The 27,448-nt window shown below is 42.8% G+C and overlaps 1 protein-coding gene across 1 annotated transcript in view; it reads right to left on the minus strand.

The window, feature by feature from the left end:
* Positions 1-1,158: 1,158 nt before the first annotated feature.
* The window catches only part of C8G (complement C8 gamma chain), a 69,363-nt gene continuing 43,073 nt past the window's right edge, over positions 1,159-27,448 (minus strand). The window contains exons 5-7 of the mRNA XM_086948057.1: positions 21,486-21,587; positions 7,837-7,875; positions 1,159-2,217 (exon numbers count right to left, since the gene is read on the minus strand). Of these exons, the coding sequence (XP_086804183.1) occupies positions 2,213-2,217; positions 7,837-7,875; positions 21,486-21,587 (146 nt within the window). The 3' untranslated portion in view covers positions 1,159-2,212. The remainder of the gene's footprint in view (positions 2,218-7,836; positions 7,876-21,485; positions 21,588-27,448) is intronic.

The raw sequence follows: 27,448 nt of genomic DNA on the forward strand, positions 1-27,448 counted from the left end.
AGCAGGGCTGCTACAGAGTAAGTGGTTGGTATTGGGTGTAGCGTCATCTTGCGCTTTGCAAGGGAAACTTACACAGGCTTCTAGTACTCAGTTTTCACTAAGATCTATCTATAACTATCTCTACTTGGAAGTACGTGCCCACAGCTGTGTTTAATTGACTATATGTATTCTCAGACTGTTCAAACCAAAATATATGCTTATAAAATCTTACATGGAACTAGTTCTAACTATATAATGATTGGTGTAGTATTGATGGTGGCTGCTTCCTGTTTACTGGATCCAGGAAAATGGACCTCAGCACTCCCAGACTCAATGATCTGTACTGGTTTCCTCTCACAGCCACAATTCAATTCAAGGCTCTGTGCACTTGTTACGGTAAAGAGAGGGTGATGATCTCCAGAAAATCCCTAGCAATTTGAAGGCAAATATTTGAAAATAAAAAGTGTCAGAGTAAACACCAGGACTAAAGCCTGATCTCCCTCTGACTCGCATCTTGGCTAATCAGTGCCAAGCATCTTCCCCTTCTTCTGGATTTGTCCTCCTGTCCTCTCCTGGGAAGTTGTGGTAGCCAGGCGCTACAGTCGAGATGGGTTGAATTCTTGAATTAATCTCAGCCAAAATAAATTACCTTAGGTCCCATTGCAATCCATCATTTTGTTTGCCTACTATGTCACTCTAGGCAGAGATCAGCCATAATCTAATCAGCCTTGGTACTGCTCCAATAAGAACAGTCCAGTCTGAATTGACGGCTAGGTCCCCACCAGCTAAGAACAAAAGCAACTTCAGACTGGGCTTGGCCAACGTAGGCCTCATCAGTGAGGTGTGGCTTGATTCCTATGGCACAGTGAGAAGTGTCCCCTTGACTGGTTAATCCTTACTCCCTCCTCACATGCTCATCCTAGCCTAAAAAGGACAGTGTTGACACACCAAGCCAGACTTGTAAGAACATCATTTTATACCCATTGGTTGTATAGACCACTACTGTTTTCAAATTGTTCTCCCTGTGAACCATTTTTTACTTCCTAAATTAAGATCCACAATAAATTAAAGCCCAGAAATATTCAGTACTGATTTGCAAAGTACTATGAGAAAGATTGTAATGCAAAGACATGATGACACAATTAAAGGCATGTCTAGAAAGAGACCAGAACATATATGTTAATGTTTAATCATTTTATTTATTTATTTTATTTTAAAAGTTTTATAAAGCGCAAACATGACCTAAAACGGGTATCAGAGCGCTGTACAAAGGAAGGTAAATGGCAAGAGGTAAAACATGAGTACAGAACAAAATAGAATACAAGAAGTACCTAAGAAAAGCGGTAGCAAGCAATACATTACAAAGGACCTGTGAAGAGAAATATAACAAATTTTGAGTAAAAGGCATAAAAGACTTTCAAGCGGGCGATGGAAGGAGATTGCAATGGCATCAGGGCTATGTTGTTTCCAAGGGTTCTAAGCATAGAGAATTAAATAGGAGGAAACCCAGCTAGGGAGCATTCCCAGGGAACTATCAGGGATTGGGTTTTTAGGGTTTCAGCCAGAATCTGCTCCAGCATGATGAGCAGCATTTCATCTTTATTCCTTTGTTATTGAACTCCTATCAAAAGTTCCAATGTGCTTGTTATTTGAAATTCAGCCTATAGAGGATGTGAAAGGATAACATGTCTTTCAAGCGTGCCACTGCAAAACACACCTCTCCATCTAGCACTGTAACAAGGACTCCTGTATTTTTTACATATGTCAGTGGCATGAGTCCAGGACCTCCCAACGCGGGAGAATTGCCGATTAGTCCCTGGTCCGATTAAAACTGGTTTCTGCCACTTCAGAGGAAGGAACTCACCTGCCTGTATGTCTCCAATTTAGGGTCCTCTCCCAGTTCCCAGCTAGACATATGAAATCCTGGTGCATGAATGAAAAGCTTAGCCTGGGAAATCCATATATAGCCGAAACGCATCAGTATGTAGGTTATATTAACACATTCCTCAGCACACCTGCATTCTTGCATTGAACATGACCTGAACATTGTAATGTTTTCTCTCATTGAAATCATTAGCTTCTTAAACAACAAACTTCGAAAACAAAATTGATGCTAAATGAATTCCTGGTGGTGCCATTCGTGCAAGCTCAAAGATAGGTTGGGACTGATTCCTGCTGCACTCCTGATGCAGACTGCCTTATCGTGGTGCCTTGCTCCATTGCTCATCTATGGTTAAGCTAAAAAAAAAACACAGATATGGGGTATGGTTAAGACCCTGAAGTTATTTTTAAATACAGCACCCCATGAGGGTCAGGAAAAGGTGCAGCTGCACTGATCGCCCCGCCCTAAAGCCATCCCTTTGAGGACATTTCAGTGGCGTAACGCAAAATAATGGCGCCCCCTGCAGAATGTGATGAGGAGCCCCTGAGTCTCTCCTATCTCACAAATATTCATTGACCTTTGGCTGAATGGGGCCCACCTGAATGTTGGAGACCCCCTGAAGATCAGACCCACCTCGCGAAGGGACCTGCAGGGGCTTCTGTTATGCCCATGGGACATTTAGGGCGCCACCGTTCAGTTACTACCGTAAGCCAATGTGGAGCAGAAACTCATTAAAAATGTTTGGAAGACAATAATTAAATAGACCAGAATAAAAAGTCGATTGTAGTATATGGTAAATACCATTTTAGTGGACCTCTTGTTTAAATTATAGACCTAATTACAAGCAAAGGTGCTGTTTATGACACCTGGTAATTAACGATATCCTGGAGTTCGTTATTTTTCAGGCGCAATAAATAGCACCTATTATGAGTTATTGGGGAATAACATGCGGATTTTGGTGTTTAGAAAACTAAATCTGCACGGTCTGTAAATAGTGTACATATTTCAGCTGTTAAATCTCGGCAGGCTTGACCTGCTGAAATGTAATGAATGTTGGGTTTTTTTATGCATTCGACAATTATCGGAAGCGTTACATAAAACTGAACTAGTAATTCCGTCCCCTGCGTAAACAGGGGTTTACATACGGGATGGAATTAACCACCCAACTTGTATTGAGGGCCTTAGTATTGTGCTGTTAGATATCCTGGATATGCAAAACACAATTTGCCTAAACCACACTTACTTTAAACAGAAAAAATTTCTTTGGGGTTAGAAAAATATTTATTACATCTCGCCCCGGCAACCTTATTCAATGCCAATTATTTTATAATTTTTAGATTTTTCTTTCACATACATTAGCAGAAAAAAAGACAAACTGTACATTCAATTATTTACACTATTATACATAGTTCTAGCACACATGAAAACAAACAATGATACATCAAACATCCTACAAAGAAATCAATACATTACAAAGGAACAATATCACATACATAAAAAATCAATAAATGAGAAGAATCAAAGAAATGGGGAATATAGTCAAATGGATGACTCAATGAATGATGATGTCCTGACTAGCCAGTCCTAGTTTCTTATAAATAATACTCTATTTCACCAAAAACTGCCGACGCGTTTCGAGGCCAGGACTAGTGTCCCTGGTCTCTCATCAGGGCTTTTATTCTTTGTGTCTGAAAGATGCAAAGAAACAACGTTTTACTATCAGATGCATAGATAACCTCTACATTACAGTTGTGGTTTACAAAGGAGTAATAACTACATATCAGGCTCTTTTGGAGGGGAGGAGAAGGGGTGTGGATCTTGTTGTATAAATCCGGGGCACCAAGGGGATCATTCGGTGTTATGGCTAGGCAGTCAAGTCTGAAAAATCAGGGTTTAACCCCTTCCATGCTGGTGACGAACCCCAGCCGCCACGCTCTGCGGCGCTCGTGTGCTGATGACGGCTGGGGTTCGTCACGGCCCCGCCCTGTTCTTTTGTTTACCACACAGCGGCGGAAACGGCCCAGCATGGAAGGGGTTAAATTGATTAAACTTGTAGGATGTTTAAATACCTATCTAGTGAGAAAACGCCATCGTTATGATCAACATACCTCGCTGACCTTTCGTGTGCCGTCTACCGGCGTGATTAATCGTGAGGTGTAACCATCAATGGTGTTCCTGTAAGGAGCATGAAAGGCACGTTTAAATGAAGGAAACCGATCCCAATGCTCATTCTACAGTCGGAATGCTTTGGAAAACAGGGAAGCTGGTGCATACCTTGCCAGTGACTTCGTGTTTCTTAGATACAGTGTTTCTCCGACATTTGCGGTCCTATCGGATAAAGAAACGCTTTTGTAAAGTCTGGCAGGTAGAATACCAAAACAGGTGGTACATGTCTTAGCTGAAGCGTTACCTTCTCTTAACGCGCTCCAACAGCAACTGGGATCGTCGCGGTCTTAATCAAGATGGCCGACTTGCGTCCAAGCTTGTTATATTTAATCCAGACCCCAGTGCATTATGGACCTTGAAGTTATAAGCTGGTCACCAGACACTAATTGGTTGAAAAACGAGTTTCGAATTTAACCTATGTTAAGCGTACTTGTAGAAGCTGATATAGAAAAGGGTTTATTGCGCGCACAATTTTTCTTGGGGCATGTTGATGAAGTGCGGTGGCGCGTGTTGTATTTGTGGATTTGATACAGTTGGTGGCAAGCCCAGGCAGCCCTTGGTGATTTTATCAAAATTATTATTTGCAAAGACAAGAGGAACACGGCCTACTGCCCCAACCTGGCACGTCAGGCCTGACAGTCAAGTCACTCTAGAAACTGATCATGCTATCACAGTCGCGCTATTTCTGAGAGGTTGTTAAGCCCATTTTGCGTGCTGTTGAATTTCAGGATTAAATATGCCTCCTTTTGAAGCAAAATACGCTCGACATCATGGCATCTAATTGTGGAATTAACTGTACATAAGACAGACCACTTGAAGTCATGCTCGTCATGTCCCTTTTCACAAAAATGCTCGACCATGGGACCTGTCATCACTTTCTTTTTGATTCGGGAACTGTGCTGGCTGATTCTATGATTGATCTGCTGGCAGGTCTTACCGATATAAATCTTCCTATATGGGCACAGTATCGCGTAGACCACATTTTTGGTCCTACAATTAGAGAACTCTGTGTGTGACCATTTCACTCCTTGATGGGTGAATTCATTGCCTTCGATGGTATTTGGACAAGCAACACAGCTGCCGCACTTGTGGTGACCCTCAATAGGCCGTGTTCCTCTTGTCTTTGCAAATATTAATTTTGATAAAATCACCGAGGGCTGCCTGGGCTTGCCGGCAACTGTATCAAATCCACAAATACAACACGCGCCACCGCACTTCATCAACATGCCCCAAGCAACATCATGCGCGCAATAAACCCTTTTCTATATCAGCTTCTACAAGTACGCTTAACATAGGTTAAATTCGAAACTCGTTTTTCAACCAATTAGTGTCTGGTGACCAGCTTATAACTTCAAGGTCCATAATGCACTGGGGTCTGGATTAAATATAACAAGCTTGGACGCAAGTCGGACATCTTGATTGACATTGCGACGATCCCAGTTGCTGTTGGAGCGCGTTGAGAGAAGGTAACGCTTCAGCTAAGACGTGTACCACCTGTTTTGGTATTCTACCTGCCAGACTTTACAAAAGCATTTCTTTATCCGATAACACCGCGAATGTCAGAGAAACACTGTATCTAAGAAATACGAAGTCACTGGCAAGGTATGCACAAGCTTCCCTTTTTTCCAAAGGATTCCGACTGTAGAACGAGCATTGGGATCGGTTTCCTTCATTTAAACGTGCCTTTCATGCTCCTTACAGGAACACCATTGATGGTTACACCTCACGATTAATCATGCCGGTAGACGGCACACGAAAGATCCGCGAGGTATGTTGATCATAACGATGGCGTTTTCTCACTAGATAGGTATTTAAACATCCTACAAGTTTAATCAATTTAAACCCTGATTTTTCAGACTTGCTTGCCTAGCCATAACACCGAATGGTCCCCTTGGTGCCTCGGATTTATACAACAAGATCCACACCCCTTCTCCTCCCCTCCAAAAGATCCTGGTATGTAGTTATTACCCCTGTGTAAACAACAACGGTAGTGTAGAGGCTATCTATGCGTCTGATAGTAAAACGTTGTTTCTTTGCATCTTTCAGACACAAAGAATAAAAGCCCTGATGAGAGACCAGGGACACTAGTCCTGGCCTCGAAACGCGTCGGCAGTTTTTGGTGGAATAGAGTATTATTTATATGAAACTAGGACTGGCTAGTCCAGACATCATCATTCATTGAGTCATACATTTGACTATATTCCCCATTTCTTTGATTCTTCTCATTTATTGATTTTTTATGTATGTGATATTGTTTCTTTGTAATGTATTGATTTCTTTGTAGGATGTTTGATGTATCATTGTTTGTTTTTATATGTGCTAGAACTATGTACAATAGTGTAAATATTTGAATGTACAGTTTGTCTTTTTTTCTGCTAATGTATGTGAAAGAAAAATGTAAAAATTATAAAATAATTGGCATTGAATAAGGTTGCCGGGGCAAGATGTAATGAATACTTTTCTATCCCCCAAAGAAATGTTTTCTGTTGAAAGTAAGTGTGGTTTAGGCAAATTGTGTTTTGCATATTCAAAAAAGGTCTAGCCTTAATCACGTTCTTATGGACCTATCCCCTTAGGGTTTCAACGTTAGATATCTTGGGGCATATTGCCAAGGGGGGCGATAGGCAATTATCGCTGATTTAGCGGGCGTTTTCGGCCGCTAACCGGCGATAATTCTATCGCCCTATTAGCAAGCTGTCGCTAACTGATGTTAGCGACAGCTTTCAGGCGATAGCGAGCGGTTTGAGGCCCGCTTTGCATGACAGCGATGTTTATCGCTAATGACATGCAAAGTGGGTGTACCCAACCAGTTAGCGACTGAAAGCAGTCGCTAACGTCGCTATTGCGTATTAGCAAGGCAGGCGTAGCGTTGGAAATATTTGCGCTAAGCGCGAATATCTCCAAATACTAACAACTGCCCAGACCAGTTCTTAGCCATGTTATCCAATGGGAGGTGGATAACATGGCTAAGAGCATTTCATCGCTAATGCGTGAATATCGCTGTATTCTCAGCGATATTCACGCATTTCGCCGCTATCGCTGGATATTTTAGCACAATGGAGAAAAACGTTGCTAATAGCATGTTTTCTCCGCTAACATATCCAGCGATAGGCAGCGATTTAAAAAATCGACGCTCAACCTATTTAGCTGTAAATATCGCTACTTGTTAGTAATATGCCCCCTTGTGATTTCTCCCTCTGCCTAAAATGATCTAATCTTGAGATTTCAGTGTCTTGTGGCATGTACAAATCACCTAGCCTTTCGCCATGTGGTTATGATTTCCCTAGAACCCCTTGATGGCAAAAGTGTACCATATTGCACAGCTTCCCAGTATGAGTGGGACCTCATAGATCATTTTCCTCCACCCTTACAATGACACAAAATTGCATTACAATACTTTGGCAGATTTTGTTCCATTCAAAAAATACTCTCATTCATCTCCATATCTATACAGCCGCTATCTGAGGACTTTCTCGCCATTAAGTTGTAGAATAAAAGCATTTACTGGGGCGGGGGGGGGGGGCAGATAATTCCCAATATGTCAACGTATCAAGGCTGTTTTCTTGCATTTTATGGTAAACTGTATTTATCTACATGAGAACTTCTCGCCTTGTTGAAGTTACTATGTACAGCAAATGGTAATTTTGCAGAGGACCTTACACAGGAAACAGGGGTAGTTTAGGAGATGTTGGACACTATTGCTTGGTGGTGAGTTCTTCCTTATGAGATCCAAGCAGGCTTCTGATGGCTATGCAAGTGCATCCACGGACCCAGTTACTTAGGCCTGTGCTTTCAGGCCTAGTACTTACCCTTGAGAATATGAAACTGGTCCGCTGACTCGCAGAAACCTGGAGGCAAAATAAAAGGTGACATAGTTAATCCTAGAATTTAATTGAGATTCCAATCTTCAGCAAGAGGGATTTCAACATTGCTATAGCATTTCACCTTTAGGACAGGATATCTCAGGGAGCGGCACAAGCAGATTTCATTTCGCTATTGGCCAAGAGTGGATCAGAGGTCTGGCACCGCGACGCAGAACCCCCCAGTTTAATGGCAAGATATCCCAGAGGTTTGGCACTGACGAGTAACATTTTTTCATCTCAAGGACTCAACATCTAAGGGGATTTGTACAGCTCTACAGGGCCTGTCAGGTGCTGGTTGGAATGCCTCAGCACATGGTCATAGGGATACCAATGTGTAAGCACTCATGCATGGAAGGATGTGGGATTTGTACCAGGATGCAAAGCTTTTCAGAGACAGTGCTAGGTAATTGATGACGCCGGGAAATTGACACTACACCTTCGTCCTCTCTGGTTAACACATTCCTTTCTCCTCCAGGGTTATCACATAGATATCAACTATGTCAGGTATTGGTTTGGATGTAATGGAGGTGGTATAGTAAAATAGAGCTTTCCTAAGCAGCAGGGGGCCAGATAATGGCACATGGTTTAAAAACCTTTAATATCGACTGTCTAAGAGGAATGCCATGGGGCACATAGATCCAGCTGTTTTTATGTGGCCCAGTGTCCTTGCACCTGAAATTACCGGATGTAGGAACACGGAGCCCAGTTTTACTCTGTGTGAATCTGCAGCCAGGAAAACCATCTGCGGGTGTGTCTTAGTCATAGACCACAGGCACAGTCTGACTTCATTACAGCCTACTATAACGCTCCACCCTAGCAACCCACTAGCCTGCCCTGTCCCAGACTCACCCCCCCCTCCCCCCCTCCCCAGGTAACTCAAGTACCCCTGCAACTTGGAATGTGTAATAGCCTCATTCGTTATGGATACCTTTGAGGATTGTCACATGGATAAAAAAAGGTTCATATTCTTCGCATCGGGGATTTTGCAAAAGGACAAAGGGCATTGTTCCACGCTCGACCGTGAGAAACGTGAGTCACGCCGGTGATACATAGAAAGACCATTATTTATGGTTCTGATTGGCTCATAGGCTGAATTCATGTAAACCTTCCAGACTGTAACTCTGCCATGGTAACTTCTGGGTCAAAGTGCACTCTTCAAAATGTTTGTAACGTAGCATGCCATTACATAACCTACAACTCACGTATCTGATATATTCTCCTAACAGGGGTGTGCTCATATGTGCTTTGCTAGTTATATACATCAATAAACGGAATCAGGCTCCGGTATTCGATGGAAACCCCCAAAGTGCTTGGAAAGGCATCCCATGACTAATGAAAATGATGTAATGCCTTATCACTGGCGGATTGTGCAATGTATAAATGCCATTTAACCATAAAAACTTTAAACATATATATGGACTAAAGTACCCCCTGCCGTATAATATAAGGATATTGAAAGTCACAGAGGAGTTCCATAACCATATAAAGGAATGAGGCCGAAGGCTGAGTTCATTTATAAAGATACGGAACCTCAAAATGAACTGTAATATCGCTATCCTGTACAGCAGGGGGCATTTTATCCCATATAATACATGGTCACACCATTACCTTTCCCCCAAACCACTTAAAACGTTGGGGGTAGATTTACAATAACTGGCGCATCCCCAGGGATGCGCCAGTTATTGTGCGCCGCAGCTCCGCCACCCATGGTGCGTTGCATTTACAATGCGGCGCACCATGGGGCAAAAATGGCACTGATGCGTGACGCATCTGTGCCGTAAAAGTGGTGCATTGCTGGAGTTGTGTCGCAAGCGCGACACAGCTCCGGCAAGGCTCGGGGGTGCCCTATCTGTCCAATGCTGCGTCAAGCCTTACGCCTGCTTCAAGCAGGCGCAGGGTTTTGACGCAGCATTGGCCTAAAAGTGACTGAGTGAAATCTTGTAGATTTCACTCAGCCATTTTTGCGAGGCGCACCTGCCCCGGAACGCCCCCCCTGCGCCAGAACGCCCACATGTGGCGCAGGGCTTTACAACGTGACGCATCTGCCTAAATGCGTCACGTTGTAAATGGGTCGCAGGGATGCGCCACGTTTATGCCGCTCTTGCGTGACGCAAACATGGCGCAAGTCCAAAATAAATCTGCCCCATGGTGCATATCTCTTTCATACGAAAGAGAGAGAGAAACTCTTTGCACACATGAGTAAAAATAGAACCTTTAGCGCAAAATTAAACACATCGAAATCCTGTTCGATATTTGTTGTAAAAAGATATTAGAAATAGTTCAATACCAGTAAGTTTTTAAATATAAAAATAAGCTGCAGTAGCTTGGAACATGTAGAAACATGCAGAAAGATTCTAACTTTAATACAACTATCTACGTGGTGCAAAACACATTTCGTTTTTTTTTTTTACTGTAAGCTATAAAAATAGAGCATCAGAAAGAAAAGCAACATTTTGTGTTTGTTACTTTAAACAGCTGCTTCAATTATGCTCTCTGACCTCACCTGCCTTTCATCTCGGCTGCTGGCTCTGGCAGCAGGGCATTGTGATGTTAGAGCTCAACTGTAATAACGTATTACAGTCAAGTTCTGACGTCTTTTCATTATCATTAGCTACTGAGTGCGTCCCAAGTCGCCGATTATAAAGAAATTAGAGAGGTGAGTTTATACAGGGATTGCAGAATTTCTTGTATTATAAAATAGCTCTGCAGCTATTGCTAACGACTGCTTCAGTGGACATAGGGTTGCTCATTTTCTACTGTACTGCCTTTTAAACTTATTAAGCAAAAACTCTTATAGTTGGAGCACAAATGTGCCCTTCTTCCATTCCCTACGATCCTTCTACCAGACACCTCTGTTTTGCTCCACAGAACCTCACAAAGCAACTACATTCCTCATTTTAAATTATTAATTCTTACTTGTTAAAGTGTAACCAATGGAAAACTACTGGAGTCTATCATTCAATAAATGTGTTGCTCGACAGAAGCTAATGGATCAATCACAAATATGTATACTGCCAAATGAGAGCTTCCATTACATGCATGTACAGTGAAACAGTCTTTCAGTGTAGTGTTAGCACATGGTTTCATTATAACTCTTTATGCAGATGAGTTGCCACCTTCTTGTAAATGCATATACTCCTTAGGCCTAAACCATAAACGTCTCATTTCTGTAGTCATTTCTTCCACTGGTTTGAGTAACACCGTGCAGGTAAGGATGGGCTAACTGGCACTGCATCTACCCTCCTTCGCTAACAGGGCCGGTTCTACGATTTGCGAGGCCCTGGGCCAAAAGGAAATGTGCGAGGCCCCTCTAATTTACACAAATGACCCCTTGCAAGAAGACCATTCAGACACTGTGGGGGGCCCATTGGCCAGCATTTTAGCGCCCTCACAGTATTAATTTTCAGCCCACGAGCAATTCTCACACCTTCAGCCCGATAGATGTGAGAATCGCTTGTGGGCTAAAAGTTTAAACTGTGGGGGCGATAAAATGCTGGACAATGGGTCTCCCGCAGTGTCTCCCCCTAGGCCTCCAGACACCATCCCTGAGTGGCAAGGGAAGGGGACCCCCTCCCATGGACCCTAATTGTAAGGAGACACCTTTCTTTTGGTGTTTCGGCAGGGAAACAACGGGACACGCATCGGTGCGTGGCCCCATGCTGGTGGGCTGAGTGCGAGGCTCGTCACACGCCAGTGGGCTTTCGCAGCTCCCCTCAAATCTAAGCCAGCTGTTTTATTGACTATTGACAAGTACCAGGCATGTTTTCACTGCCGCACAACGTGTGGACCTCGCCATATGCATGGCAAACCAGCTTAGAAGTGCTCCATCGAGACATCACATTAGCTTTGCAGCCCTCCCTTGCAGACAACAAGTTAGTTTTGCCCCATCTCCAAGGCAGTAATAACGCTTTGCTTCTTCAGCCCCTGCAACATGACTTTGCCCCACTTTCCAAAGGCCGGGTGGGGATGTCGCCTGACCTCTCGACGGCAAAGTAGTTGTGCCCAGACATGCTTCACCCCATTCACGAGGGAGGAATAAATTCACGTAATCAACAGTCAACATTCCTGGCATGATGAAGTGCGCTCCTCCAGACACCGCATCTCGCTTCAGGAGGCAGCTTTGTACCTGCCTGGTGGCCTGGCCGCTTCATACTGAGGCTGTCTCATCATTTGGGAAGCAACAACCAAGCTTTATAAGTTCATTAAACTCAGCAGAGACAGTTTCCTTAAAGAAACGCTCGCATCACACTTGGAGCCGTTAACTTGCCAAATAACACCCCCCCACCCCCCCCCCAAAAAAAAGGGCTCTGTGTCCCCTATCCTCTTTCATGTCACTTAGGTGCCCATCTGTGGCCGGCGGAGGGGGCCCCCTGAGCGCGAGACCCTGGGCAGCTGCCCATACTGCCCATGGCTACAACCGGCCCTGATCGCTAACTCCAGTGCCCTTTTCGGCTTCTGGGTGTGCCATCCTCCCTGCGTGTGTCGAATTCGGGAACGGTTGACTTAATCAGTCTGCCACTTCCCAGCATCAGAGATTGAATGAGAGAGCAGATACAATGGCAGCATTGATGGGTGTTCCAGATGCCGTATCACTAATGTGCAAAACATGCACTTACTAGTATGTACTGGGGTTCCATTTCACATCAAATAAGTAATAAGGCATGAAGTAAACCAGGCGAGGAAAGAGCCAGCTATTAAACGTAACCTGTACATTGTAAGTGTGGGGAGAGGAGGAAGAGAAAAGACCCTATGAGATTATTGGTTGTTAGAATAAGAGAACCTCACTCATCTGTCTCAGGATGGTAGGCCTGGAGTGCACTGTCTGCATATGTCAAGTGGGAGTCAAAAATTGTGTCTGACACTAGGGACATTGTTCTTTTCTAGTCCCTCTTTCTATCCCCACTGTAGCAGTTGATCCTATCCTTGCTGATAGACCTGGCATCTTTGGCATTTTTTCCCGTCTTTTTGCTTCAGACCTGCTGTTTTACCACTGCTGATAAGTGCTAAAGTGCAAGTGCTCCCTGTATAAATTGTGAGTATGATTGGTTATCCATGATTGGCATATTTAATTTACTGGTAAGTCCCTAGTAAAGTGCACTGTTTGTGCCCAGGGCTTGTAGTTCAAATGGTACTAGTGGGCCTGCAGCACTGACAGTGGCAACCAGATGAGTAGGCCTGCAACCATGTCTTAGACCTGCCACTGCATTGTCTGTGTGGGCAGTTTTTAACTGCCATGTCTACCTGGCTCGTGTAATCACTTGCCAGGCCCAAACCTTCCCTTTTTCTACATATAAGGCAGCCCCAAGGAAGGCACAAGGTAGCCCCTTGGGAAGGGTGAAGTGTATGTGAAAGTTAGGACATGTCCTGGTGTGTTTTACACGTGCTAACAGTGAAAAACTGCCAATTTCGTTTTTCACTATTGCAAAGACTATCTCTCCCGTAGGTTATCATTGGAGCTGGCTTGTAACCTCTCACAAATGTAACTTCCAATTGGGAAGAGATGGAGATTTGGAGTTTGGGATTCCTGAACTCACATTTATAAAATACATCTTTTAGTGAAGTTGTTTTTTAAAATACGTGTTTGAAAATGCCACTTTTAGAAAGTGGGCATTTTCTTGCTTTACCATTCTGTGCCTCTGCCTGCCTGCCTGCCTGTGGAATCCACATCTGGTATAGACTGACATTTGGGCTGTCTGTAAATTCACTTTAGACGGTCACACAAAGGGAGCTGAGATGTACCATGCATATCCTGCTGGCCCATCACCAGGCTGACGAGTCTACCTCAGCTAGAGTGGTGGAAGTAGTTGTCACTGACACCTGAATAGGACAGTGCCTGTCCTCACACAAAGCTCTCTCCACCCCCCGTTGTGTGTCTGGAGCCAAGTCAGGAAAAGGCAGGGCCTTGTGCACTATAAAGACTTTCCTTTGACGTTTCCCTACTTCAAGGAAGAAACTAGTATAGGTAATGGAGCGGTGACACTATTACTTCATAGCACTTCTGGAATAAGAAGAGAATCTACAAAGTAGACGAGCTGAAAAGACGGTGGGAGCAGAACTTCCACTCTGCTTGTTGCTATGTTGTGCTGGCCTACTGCTTGCTGCTTCTGTCTTGGACAGTGAAAGGACTGGACTTTGCTTTCTGTATCCTGCTTCTAAGGTTCTCCACAGGCCTGTGTGTGCTTGCCTGCTATTAAGAGGTCTCAGGGCCATGAAAGACTTCATCTGCAGCCCTTGTACTCCTCTGCTGCAAGTTCTGACCTGCCAAGTGGTGCCAATTCCAGATGGCTTTGCTTCAAAGAAGAGAAGAAAATCCATGCATCGCCTTTCATTGCCTGTATTTCCTGAAGCAGCTCCGCCATGTGTTTGAAAAACCAATGCATCGGCGCTGTGCAGCTGAGGAATTGACGCAGCGCCTGCCGTGCAGATGAAAAGATCGCCACAGCCCTAGTCCTGAGCACCGTGTCTCTGATGTCTGAGACACTCACTCCAATAAGAACTATCATAAGATAGTAACCCTCTAACCTATCTTTCTTTTACAAGTGCCTCAAAAAAGCTCACATACGGGGCACACCATAAAATACTCTACTACACATAAAACAGAAGTTGCATTAGTCCAAATTTTATTTTGAAAGTTAGAACTTTTTTTGAAAAATATTTTTTATATATTTTTAGACATTAATGAGTTTGTGCACAGTTTCATGCTACAAATCAGAAAGACAAAAAGAAAGAGTACAATGTATACTGATCATGTGAAACAACACAGTTTGTACATTATTTACACACATCAATTATATAGAAAAATCCAGACTCACAAACATCCCCATACATACATGCCTCTTATACTTCTACATACGCATCACTTTCACTCACTACGAACATACTACGCACCCCAATACCACACTTCATACACAGATGGAACCATGGGGGTGAGAAACTCAACCCTCCGATGCCGTGCTGAGAACTGGGATGTGACACACAAGCTCACTCCGACTTCAATGCAGGCCCTGCTGCGTGACTGATAAAATCAACCCATCACCTGCCACATGGGTTGAGAATCAATGCAGTGCCTGTTTGGCTCCTACCGCATCGACCCAGCATGTCCAGCTTTTTGATGCATCGCGCCTGTGCACCAAGTTCTTTATCGTCATTGCCCAGCAGTAAGGAACCAAGGCCACATGTCCGGATTTCGAAGCATCACCTTCCTCCTTGCAGTAAGTAATCAACGCATCCCTTTCCCTGACAACAAGGAATTGATGCATCACCTCCTCTGGCAGTAAGGAATTGGCGCATCACTTCCTCTGAGAGTGAGGAATCGTCACATTGCTTTGTTTTCCAGCACTTCATTTCTCCTGCGCCTGTTTCCATCTTTTGATTTTGAGACATCCCAGGTACTTTGTGATAAAAATGACCCATCCATAGTTACCTATGAACTTAACTATTTTGAACCTTTTAAAAGTGATATCTTGAGTTGCGTCTGTTGGATGTTTGTCATTTTGTTCTTGTTTTATTCAGATAAAGATTGGTTATTTTTCTAAACTGGTGTGGTGTCCATTTGTAGTGTTCTTACTGTGTTATTGTGTGTGTTTTGCACACATGCTTTACACATTGCCTCTGAGATAAGCCTGACTGCATTGCCAAGCTACCAAGGGGGTGAGCAGGGGTTATTTTAGGTGTGTGACTCTTTTACCATGACTAGAATAAGGGTCCATACTTGGACAGGGTGCACACCTCTGCCAACTAGAGACCTCTATTTCTAACACTTGCTTTAAAACCTAGGTCAAATACTATTACTAAAAGTTTTATTTTTACTTAATTTTATTCATTTGGTAATATGCCTGCCTTATATCTGTCACCTGGACTACTTGACTCTTTTGGTGTCAGTACACACAGTGCGCTGCTGCCTCTGTGGTTGGGTTGGCACTTTAGTGCTAAATTTGTATTTAAAAAAAACTAAGTGCCAGGGCCGTTCTCAGGAGGCCACTGCAGCCTGAACTACCCACTGCCCCTGCCAGCACTGCCAACAGCCGTACCAATTGAACTACTAACCATCGCATTCCTACAATGACAAGACAATTCAGCCGTCTGTAGACCATCCAAAGCTATAATAATGGCATGAATGGCAGGTAATGTTCTTTTTCATTCTACATTGACTTATTAAACCCTGTTGCTTTTCTCCGCAGACAGCGCCATCATGTGGTGGACAATCACTAGAGCCGGTGCTGACAATTAAGTGCCTGTGTCGAGCACCCTGAATCACTGGCTCAAATTAAGCACTGCACTATGTAGATGCTTTATATGTAGTTCAATCAAAACTGTTAATTTAAATTGGTCTCTGGTCTTTTGCTTCAGATTCCTCCTTCTCTTGTTTCAGTGTGGACACTGCCATGGCTTTTAAAACGGAATCCTGAACTGAATCCAGGTCGACTGAAGAAGTTTAGTGAACCGCGGTTAAAAAAAAGTAAAATACATCTGATGACAAGTCTTTATAACTTGAGCCTTAGACTTTGCCTAGTTGGTAAATTCTAAAGATATCTTGAAGTGTCTGAGGAACTTCTAAGCTAGCCATATGTAGGCTGTTAGGTGTCTCGCCTACAGATGAACTTCAGCAAACCGTAACTGTCCTTATTTATTGGAAAAAATCAGTTGAGCAAAAGTTTTAGAAAGTCCTAGAGAAAACGCTTCTCCAATTTTCAGAGCCTTCCCTTGATCATATCCTATTGCTAAAATATTTTTTAAAGCCATCTTTCTTAGCTTAGTGGCAGACTGCACCTTATTTACTTGTTCCTTTCTTCCCTCTACCTTCACTACACCCCTCTCTGGTCTTTCTTTGCTGTCCACGATACAGAGCACTCTGGTCCTGGAATCCCTCTTTCCTTTTGGAGACTCCCTAAGACCACCACCAACATCTTAATACAATTATTAAGTTTGACTTTTGTTGAACACAAGGAAGCCTTTCAGGGCTGGCAGTCGTTATGATTATTATTATGATTAATATTATTAATATTATTATTATTGTTATTATTAGTAGTAGTAGTAGTAGTTGTAGTAGTAATAGTAGTAATAATGCTATCAAACATTTATGTTTGAAATACAACTTTACTATGTAGTCATGTGTAATTACCCTATGTGTTTGTTCATGTATGTTTTCGGAATTATATTTATCAGTTTTTACAGTTACAGTTGCCATTGAAATTTGTAGTCTCAACGGATGATCAATGCGTAACTCGAAAATTGCCTCATTCAAAGAGGAACCTATTCACATTTTTATTTTTGGCATCCAGTTCTCTGGCAATTACCGTAGAAAAAAGGGTTAAATAGGTGTTTTGTGAGAGGAACACTCCTGGGAGGGTGTTAATAAATAAAAGCAGGGCCTCGTTAAAATTGGGAGGCAAAAACCTGTAAATTGAGCACCCTCTAATTTGTGATTGGGCGGGGTTTGCAAACTAGGGGGTACGCAATTAGCAGCGGATTATAGTTTTACTACCTTGGAATGGGGAATAACCTGTTAATTGTATGTGTTATTGCCAGTTCCATATTGCACAAACAGCTCATGTTCATTATTTTCTCCCACGATTTGCATCAGGCTTGGCTTCCCGCAAACACCCATGACTTGTATACAAATTATAATGTCATTTTTGGCACAAACAGGAGTTTGAGCACAAAAGAGGATTCCGCGGTCCGCCTAGTCATGATCGGGGCCTAAAGGCATCGTTCAGAGTTTTGCAGAGCACTGGTATCATGTAGGTCAGCAGGTCCCACACTGAACCGAACCTGTGGTTCTCGCACCTCCTTCAGAGTTCCCAAAGTAGAGCCAGATGCGTTTCTGCTGTTCTAAATATGTTGTGAGGGCAGGCAAGAGAAATGTGGTGAGGACAGTGACTAGGTGATGGTTGCATGTAGCATCATGTGTTAGGTCATTGTTGTTCGTTTACAGCCTCACGTGGGCTTAACATGGGGTTTCTTATTCACTTTTTCTGCACTGCCAATTCTTCCAATGGTTCCTAGTAGGGAGGAAGTGACGTGCCGGAGGGACCTAACAGGGTCGTGCTTCACAAGTATTTATGGGCTCGTTCTCATATGGAGTAGGTCTTTTAGAAATAGCCGCCCTGTTGTCCACTCATTTCTGATACTCAGTGGTACGCATTTTGTCTGAAATTTCCAGATTCTCAGTACCTGGAACACAGCCTTTGTTTCTGTGGGATTTTGAATACCTTACTGAAGGGCACATATTTGTCGATACCTTTTGTAACATGATTGCCACATAACATTTAGCAGATGCCTGTTCCTTGGTTCTGACCAAGGGCACAAGGAGATCACACGGCATAAGTCCTCCGCGGCGTTTAGTTTGCATTGGCAGCTATTCCTGGCCTCTGGTCCCATCTGTGCTCTGGTTCTGCCAGAGGAAGGATATTTGCTTATGCTATTGTGAATTTCTGTAAATTCTTGTTGCCTTTTAGTCTTAGTAACTATGGATTTATATCCCAGTGGCCTCAACAACTATGAGTCACGGGCGGACTTTATCCGAAGGTGTCAGAGCGCTTCACAATAGGAACATTAATGATACATGAGTAGAAAATTACAAGTGTGCATAGTACAAGAGCAAACGTTACGTTACATGAGGAAAAAGTGATAATTGTGCAAGTAACAACAGTAAACAAGATACAAGATGAGGTAGCAAACGATACATTACAAGAGGAAAGGGTGACAAGTGGGCATGTTGCATAAGCGTACTGGATACAAATAGAGATATAATACTGCAATAAGTGGCAGTCACTCCAAACACTAGAACACACTGTGAGTTTCAATTTATTTGCCAGGTAGCAAGGAGAGAAGGAGTGCAAGGCTTTGTAGGTGATACAGGCAGTCTTGTAGATAGATCTTGCCTCGATGGGAAGCCAACGGAGGGAAGATAAAATGGGTGTGATGTGGTTGCTTCTTTTGGCCCCAAAAAAGAAACGAGCTGCAGAATGGAGAACAGATTTAAGGGGGGACAAGTGAGATTTGGAGAGGCCTGTAAGAAAAAAATTGCAGTAGTCCAATCTAGAGAGAACCAGCGATTGGACCAGGGTTTTTAGGTCTTGTTCCGGGAAGAAGTGCCCTGATCCCCGAAAGAAGGCGCAGTTGGTATCGAGCAGACTTTGCAATAGAATTGATGTGGCTTATTTCTTTGCCAAGTTAAGATCTGCAGACCAAAACAGCGGTTTCCACTGCACAAGTGCACATGCAGTTTTGGATTGCTCCCTCAGCGTCATCAATTACAGATGTGTTTTTAAATATTCTAGAGCACTCTCACTCCCCCAGCCCTGATTCCCTGGCTAATCCAACTTAAAATTAAATTTGCCCAGTGGATTCTTTGCTACTAGGCCTTTCCAGTTGCCTTCTCTCTATACGCTACTATTTCTATTACATTGGCACTGAGACATTCCTCTACTACACCATGGCACTTTGCACTTCGCGTCTTTATATTGATCCTTTATATTGGTCCCGATGAAGACCTTGATATCTGTAAAGGATTGAAACATCATCAACATTTCGTACTGACCCTTTTTGTATATAAGAATATTAGAAACTGATTGGACTGTATTGCTATTACTTAGATTGTTACATAAATAATACAGTCTTAAGTCACACGTATGACTCTTGCTTGCCTGAGCACACCGCCACGTTACGTTTGCTTCACTACCCACTATTATGAATGTCAAAGAAAGTTTATTTGTATTTTTAAATATTAATAGATTGTTTTATTCTTACTTTTGTTATCCAAGTCTGATTCTTTATTGCATAGGGGCGCCTGTTTCCTGAAAGCATTATTTACCCCAGGTCTCTATGTACCCGTGGGTCTCCCTTGTTTCTTGTAACATGTTCACATATGTACATCCAATAGGTAAGGTCAATCAGTCCTTTAATTTTTAACATATTTCTTCTGTTTTCCAATTAATCGTTTGATTGTCTTCACATACGTATGCAGGAAATATTTTTTAAAACATTGGACGCTTGCCAAAACTTTGCTCACCTGCCAAGGCCAGAGCTACTAGCTTTGCCAATGTCTGTCTCCTGTTTGTTACCATGCTAGCTGGCTGAAGTCTATGGTGATGTCACCTATCTTAGTGTTGGCATGGCCCATTTGCAATTCCACAGTCAGTAATGGTGGTGAGAGCTTCGTTTTTTGATAGCATGGGTGATACTGGGCGGCCGCAGATGATGTTGGCAGCGACTATCAAACATCTTTTCTTATTCTGCCTTGTGAAGATGCATAAGCAGTTGCAGTTGACGAGAGAAGTCTAGGATCAAGAGAGAAACTGCACAAACACGGGACAGAAGCCACATGCTCTCTTCTGCACTTTGGTTTCCCTGGAACTGCCTTTTCTATCCCTGGTCTCATGGTCCATGAAGGCAGAGGAGGCAAATAGAGGGTCAGGGTGTGGCAAGGAGACAACACTATGCTGCCAAGGGGATTAAAGTATTAAAGATGTAAGTTCTGCTATCTCTAGAACTTTGATGAATCGCTGTCAGTGACCACATCCAGTACTTAATTCTGGCCTGGACCTTCTAAACGTTGTAGACATATACTCAAGCCTAGAAGTGATAGTTGTTCCTCTGGGCAGCAAACAGAATAAGCCTGCAGACACTGAAGTACTTTAGGTAGGAACAACAGGAAATCAAGCTTCTCTAAAGAAAAACTTAGGACCATCCAAAATTCGACCGTTTCGAGGGATCAGTTCCATAGAAAGTGCTTTTAGCTGCAAACATAGGGCCAGATGGACGACCATGTTATTTTGCGAGTCGCAAATTGCGCTCACTAGCGAATCGCAATTTGCAGCTCGCAAAACGACATGTACAACAGTGTCAGAGACAGAGGGGTCGCAAATTGCATGCCTTATCAGTATTCATGAGGCACTCGCAATTTACAACACCATTGAGAATGGCTGGCCGCAATTGCAGTTGCAAAACATTCTTACATAGGGTAGCGAGTCGCAATTAGGAAAGGACGCCCTTGGAAGGCCCCTTCCTAATTGCGAGTCGCAAATCCTATTTAGCGAGTTGCAAATATATTGTGACTCGCTAAATGGGGTTTGTACATGGCCCATTAGATTTTTGCATGCGCAAACAGGTCGCAAAACTGTTTGCGCATTCAAAAACGGGTCAGACATCTGACCCTTAATTTTTTTGACACAGTACATTAAAGGGGCCATCAATTATAACAAGAAAACTGTTCTCTGTACAGTTATCTAAGGAACTGCTTGAGATCTGATACGTGTTGTGACATCATTGATTAAGAAATAAAGCCTACATTTTCTTCGAAAAATACACATTGGGAAGGAGAACTCAAGAATTCCAATCACCAGAGTGATTGGCATAGAGCTTCTACACCTCACCGCAAAAGCAGCTAGCTGTGCTGGTCCTCAAGGAGCTTGGTATACTTGGCATTAAACAGTAGATGTTTTTCCACACAATAACTACAAAAGCCCTGCAGTTCTCCAATCATGGAGAGAATAGTGCCCCAGCCCTGCCCTGCCTTTCATGCTTTGTCAGATCATTGGTCTGTTCCAACAGAGCCATGAACCCAGAGAAATTCAACTCAACTTGGGACTCACCGTATTTGGGAAAGTAGTAGATGAAGTCCTCTTCTATGCCCTGCTCTTTGGCGCGTTGTTCGTATTTCTCGATGATGGGGCTTGCAACGGTAGCGCTTCGTGCTGTTGGAATCGTCAAAGAATGACAAAATTAGGCTGGTCTTCGCAATGTTGGGAGTACTGAGACAGGGATGGTATCACAAGTTTACCTGAGCTATATACATCCTTTTCAGCTCCTTCTAGTCATATCTAGGCCTTCAAATGCGCTCAGTGACCAAGGTTGGTCCAAGAGCTTCAGATTGTGAGTATTTTCATATAAAATAACTTTTCATACAATGAGCTAAAAGTTGCTCAGACAGCGTTAACCTTGAACATCTGTTGTGGCTGCTCACTCATACTCCAACACGACCAACTATCAGGACGTTAGTTTGCATATCAGTGTATTGTGTGCATTCATGTACAAAATCTTTCAGATTATCCAAGATTACAAATCATAAAATGTGAGGCTTGTATCTATTGCAATTTTTGGTTTTTCATTGTGTCATAGTAATGTCAGGGTAGACAACATAAATGTATAGGTGCAGTGCTGACATCTTTAAGGACAGACACAATCACTTTGGAGCACACATAAGCCCACACACAGAAGAGTGTCATACTTACAGAGACCTTACGGAGGATCCGCGTTTTTGTCATTTGACTCCACCCAGGTTAAAGGAAAGTATGGAGGGAGGGGAGCAGTAGATGGGAGGGGAGGGAGAAGTTATCATTTCACTTACTGCTAAAAAAGGACCAGTGAATGGCGTAGATGAGTAGTTTGGATTCAGGGACTTCTTAAGGACTTTGGGGGCCCTGGGTCAAAAGTATTTTGTGAGCCCCTGTTCAGAACAGCTTTGAATTTATAATCCATTGGTAACTCTTTCATGCCCCCTTGGCCAGGTCTCTGACAGTGGACAGGCACACTAGTCCAAATTCTAAATGTGTTGAAATCTAATATTTAAAGATGGTGAGGTATGTTTTCAATATTGTAACACAGCAGCAGTTCACTAATATCACTGCAAATAATCTCTGGGACATATGAATATGTGAGGCCTTGCTTTGATCTTAAAGAATGAAATATAAACACAATTTTATCTGCAAAATGTTGGTTTCAAATACCTTTTTCCTTTCATTTATTGTGAATATGGGTGATGTGTGAGAGTCTATTACAATCTGTGTAAGAATTGCTCAGGGTCATTAGGGTGAGACTCTCTGCAGAGCCGAGCTGGCTCTATCAGGCGGCCCACTGAAAGGCAGGGGCCCTGGGCCAGAGCCCACTTAGCCCATCCCTTAAAACGTCTCTGTTTGGATTGCCAATTTTTAAATGAAAAACTATGAAGCAGAGACTAGGAAGGCAGACGCGAGACAGGGTAGGTACCCTGTGATGTGTTGTTGGTCCTTCCTATTCCTTATCTATGGCAGGTGAGGAGACAGAAAAAAAGACAGAGAGGCTAAACGATAACAATGCACACCCTGATTGGTCGTGGAGATCAGGAAGGAATGCTCTAGGAGGAGTCGACCAATCAGCTGTGATTCTGGTCTAGCGGCTAAGTAAGGTGGCAATCTCCATCTCTCTCCACAGACACCACCCCAGGAGTCTGAGTGAAGGCCGTGGCGACTTACTTGTCTCGCCACACTCGCTCCTGGACCTTGACTACAAAATCATAATTCATAGGAGGCCTACACTCAAAGGGCGTGCTGAAAGGTCAACGCGAGTCACCACACTGAAGAGGATAGGTGTCTGATCTCTAAGGGTGTATATTTGGGCTGTGCAGTGTTTAAGGATTGAAAAGTCAGCGATCTAACAAGTTCTATGTTGCTTTCCACATTACTTTTTGCCTGTGATGCCTTTTATTTTTGCTTCATTCGTGATGCTCGTTCTTTTTAATGACTTTTGTTGCTTTGGATGTTATCTATGTATTGTAGATTTTTGGGAAAACATACATGTGCTCTGATTATTTGGCATGTTGGATTTCTGATACTGATCATTCCACTAACGTTGCAAAACATTTTGGTTTTAATAATGTGGACCAATTGCTTATAAACAAAACCAGTTATTAATAAAGGAAATGTATGTTTTTTGTAATAAAAGTCGAATGCAGCTGTTTTCCAGCGATATGGGAACCTCCACCCGTTATGGAGAATAATCCTGATGACTTAACTGAGTTTTTTCTCTTTATGGAACATCTAGGTCGAATTATTTATTGATAATTGCTATTTAGCTTTGGCCTGTGTGAAAAGGGGATAGGTGATACATGTTTAGGTGTAGATGTTTCCCGAGTAGGGTTACGCTGCTTTTCCTGTGTAGAAACAGTGGCCCAACCCGAAATCAATTATTAGCTCAATGAATCAGTACTCACAGTTAATCATTTTTTGTGACTGAATGGGTGTTTACAGTTAATCACCTCTTGTAGATTTTATCAAACCACTTAGAAATGCATCCACCTTGGAAAAATTGATTTATTCAAAAAAGGAGTTTTAATGAATTACTCCAACACAGCGAGGAAATTTCATATATACATTAGTAAAATCTTTAAACAACGAACGGTAACAAAGAGAGCAGCGTGCTTCTATAAAGGTGCCGGAAAAACAGAAGGAAAAAGTGATTTTGATAGAAAGGGTGTAAGCCTCAACAGAATAGTGACATAGGGTTATTTATAAAATTGAAAAAAACAGTGCTGTACAAAAAACAGCAAGATTATGCAATAAGGCCACTGATTGCTTATTTCTCTTTTAGCATTTATACATTCTTTTACTGGCATGTATAATGTTTGAAAAAGATAGTGGTCCTATTTTTAGGAGTTTAGCGTCGACGTTTCGACCCGTCTGGTGGTACTAGGGTAGCTGGGGACCTCGACCTGCGGGTCTTCCTCAGGACGTGTGTGGCACAAAAAAACTCCGTACCGTGGTTAGTAAAGCTGTGGGCCTACAATGAATTACAAAAGGCAATATTCAGGTGGGTGCATGAGATAGTTACAGGTAAAAGAGGTACCTCGACCTCGATTACTTCCTTACCCAAAGATTTCTTTTTGTGGGATGATCAAGAACCTCCTACACCTGGATGGTCATAGACGACTGATTGGTCACAGTCCCACTCCTTCAGTGCCTAGGGAGGAGTATCGTGTGTCAATACCTCATATGATTAGGTATCCATTAAATTAATTTCTCAAGTATCATTTACAAAGGCTTACCGAATTATTGGTCGTTGGCCTTCCACCAAAGTTATTCAGTAGATGATATCAAGAGTAACATATAGGATTTAATCCGTTACTGTAAGGGAACATATAATGCATGTATTTAAAATGATGTCAATTGGTGTATTCGATCTGTTTATATGGAGAATAAAAAGGGATCGAATACACCAATTGACATCATTTTAAATACATGCATTATATGTTCCCTTACAGTAACGGATTAAATCCTATATGTTACTCTTGATATCATCTACTGAATAACTTTGGTGGAAGGCCAACGACCAATAATTCGGTAAGCCTTTGTAAATGATACTTGAGAAATTAATTTAATGGATACCTAATCATATGAGGTATTGACACACGATACTCCTCCCTAGGCACTGAAGGAGTGGGACTGTGACCAATCAGTCGTCTATGACCATCCAGGTGTAGGAGGTTCTTGATCATCCCACAAAAAGAAATCTTTGGGTAAGGAAGTAATCGAGGTCGAGGTACCTCTTTTACCTGTAACTATCTCATGCACCCACCTGAATATTGCCTTTTGTAATTCATTGTAGGCCCACAGCTTTACTAACCACGGTACGGAGTTTTTTTGTGCCACACACGTCCTGAGGAAGACCCGCAGGTCGAGGTCCCCAGCTACCCTAGTACCACCAGACGGGTCGAAACGTCGACGCTAAACTCCTAAAAATAGGACCACTATCTTTTTCAAACATTATACATGCCAGTAAAAGAATGTATAAATGCTAAAAGAGAAATAAGCAATCAGTGGCCTTATTGCATAATCTTGCTGTTTTTTGTACAGCACTGTTTTTTTCAATTTTATAAATAACCCTATGTCACTATTCTGTTGAGGCTTACACCCTTTCTATCAAAATCACTTTTTCCTTCTGTTTTTCCGGCACCTTTATAGAAGCACGCTGCTCTCTTTGTTACCGTTCGTTGTTTAAAGATTTTACTAATGTATATATGAAATTTCCTCGCTGTGTTGGAGTAATTCATTAAAACTCCTTTTTTGAATAAATCAATTTTTCCAAGGTGGATGCATTTCTAAGTGGTTTGATAAAATCTACAAGAGGTGATTAACTGTAAACACCCATTCAGTCACAAAAAATGATTAACTGTGAGTACTGATTCATTGAGCTAATAATTGATTTAGGGTTGGGCCACTGTTTCTATGCTAATATTGACTACCCAGGTCCAACAAAACCGCTTTGGGTTACCCCATTTTCTATAATGGCTTTTCCTGTGTAGGCAACATCCTGATAAAAAAACACAAACTATTCACGCAAACTACTTTTGTTGGCCAAAATAACGTTTATAAGTGAAGATGTTGATTTGAACTTAGTCTGCATGCCTTGCACAGCCATCTTCACCTTTCTCATTGTCCTCTATACTTACCATCCCCCTTCATGCTCACATATCGAACTTTCCCATATGTAGCAAAGTCAGAATTGTTTTCTACAATTCTTTTACATCAATCACATTCCCAACTGTGATGACCAAGACAGACGACGACAGACGCTGGACGCTAGGACCCTGTGGGTCACAGGGTGGTGACCAGGTCACCGGACACCACTTCCTGTCGGGGGACAGGAAAGGACATTATGCAGTAGGAAGAGGACGAGGACAGACGTGCCCTGACGGACTGACGATAAGCCGAAATAAAGAAGTACCTCTACACACACCCGATCTGTGTCCTGAGTAATTACTGCGTGCTGCGCGCCGTGTACACGACATCTGGCGACGAAGGACGGATCCGGTCCCTGCGTGCAGAAATCCAGAAATCGCGATTTAAAACCAGGAGCCAACCCTGGATCGCGTTGCGGCCAAAAGGAAGAGGGAAGGGTGAAGCGCCGTCCAGATATCAGCAGCGACGTGGGAGCCCACCCCGACCGCCGCAAAAGGAAAGAGCAACAAAGCCGGTAAGCGCTAGCAACAAGAGCGCGAAGTTTGAAGAGCTCAAAAGCCAGCGCGAGCTCTCGCGAGAGTCTCGGCGGCCATATTGGGGCCAGGCGTGAGAGCCAATCAAAAAGAAGAATAAGCGCGGCGGCCATTTTGAAGTCAGGCAGCGCCCGGATTGGCTAAGAAGTCTCGCGAGAGTCTCGGCGGCCATTTTGGAGTCAGGCGCGAGGGCCAATCAGGAAGCTGGAAAGTTGGGCGGCCATCTTAAAGTCAGGAAAAGATCGAAAAACAAGGAAAAAGCGCCGATTGCAAGGAAAAAAAAAAAGCACAGGCAAAGACAAGGAATAGAAGATAAAGGCTAAATAAAGAAAGAAAATAAAAGAAACACTTAAAGAAATCAAAAAAAAAGGGGACAACAGTGTCAACATAAAAGAAGAATAGTAAAGAAAGAATAAAGGAGATATTAAGAGAAATAACTAGAAATAAAAGAGTCTAAAGAAAATGTCAGACACAAAATCACAGAGTGCACAATTCCGCAGACCAGTGCCTTTCGTTGTATCGGAGCCACAAGTGGGCATCCGGTGGGAAAAGTGGATCATAAAATTTGAACGATACATGAAGGCGACTGACGTGGTAGATGAGAAAAAGTTAGATCTACTCTTAAACTTAGTGGGGGATGAGGTGGAGGACCTCCTCATAACACTACCACCGAGTGAATTAGAAACCTATGACAAATTAAAAAAGTGTCTGACGGCCAAGTTCGACCCGCAAAGAAACGTCGACTTTGAGAGATATTCTTTTCACATGGCATATCAGCAGCCAGAAGAGTCAAAGGAGGACACAAGGAAC

This window comes from Lissotriton vulgaris, unplaced genomic scaffold (genome assembly GCF_964263255.1).
Source record: "Lissotriton vulgaris unplaced genomic scaffold, aLisVul1.2 SCAFFOLD_1139, whole genome shotgun sequence".
Lineage (NCBI taxonomy): Eukaryota > Metazoa > Chordata > Amphibia > Caudata > Salamandridae > Lissotriton > Lissotriton vulgaris.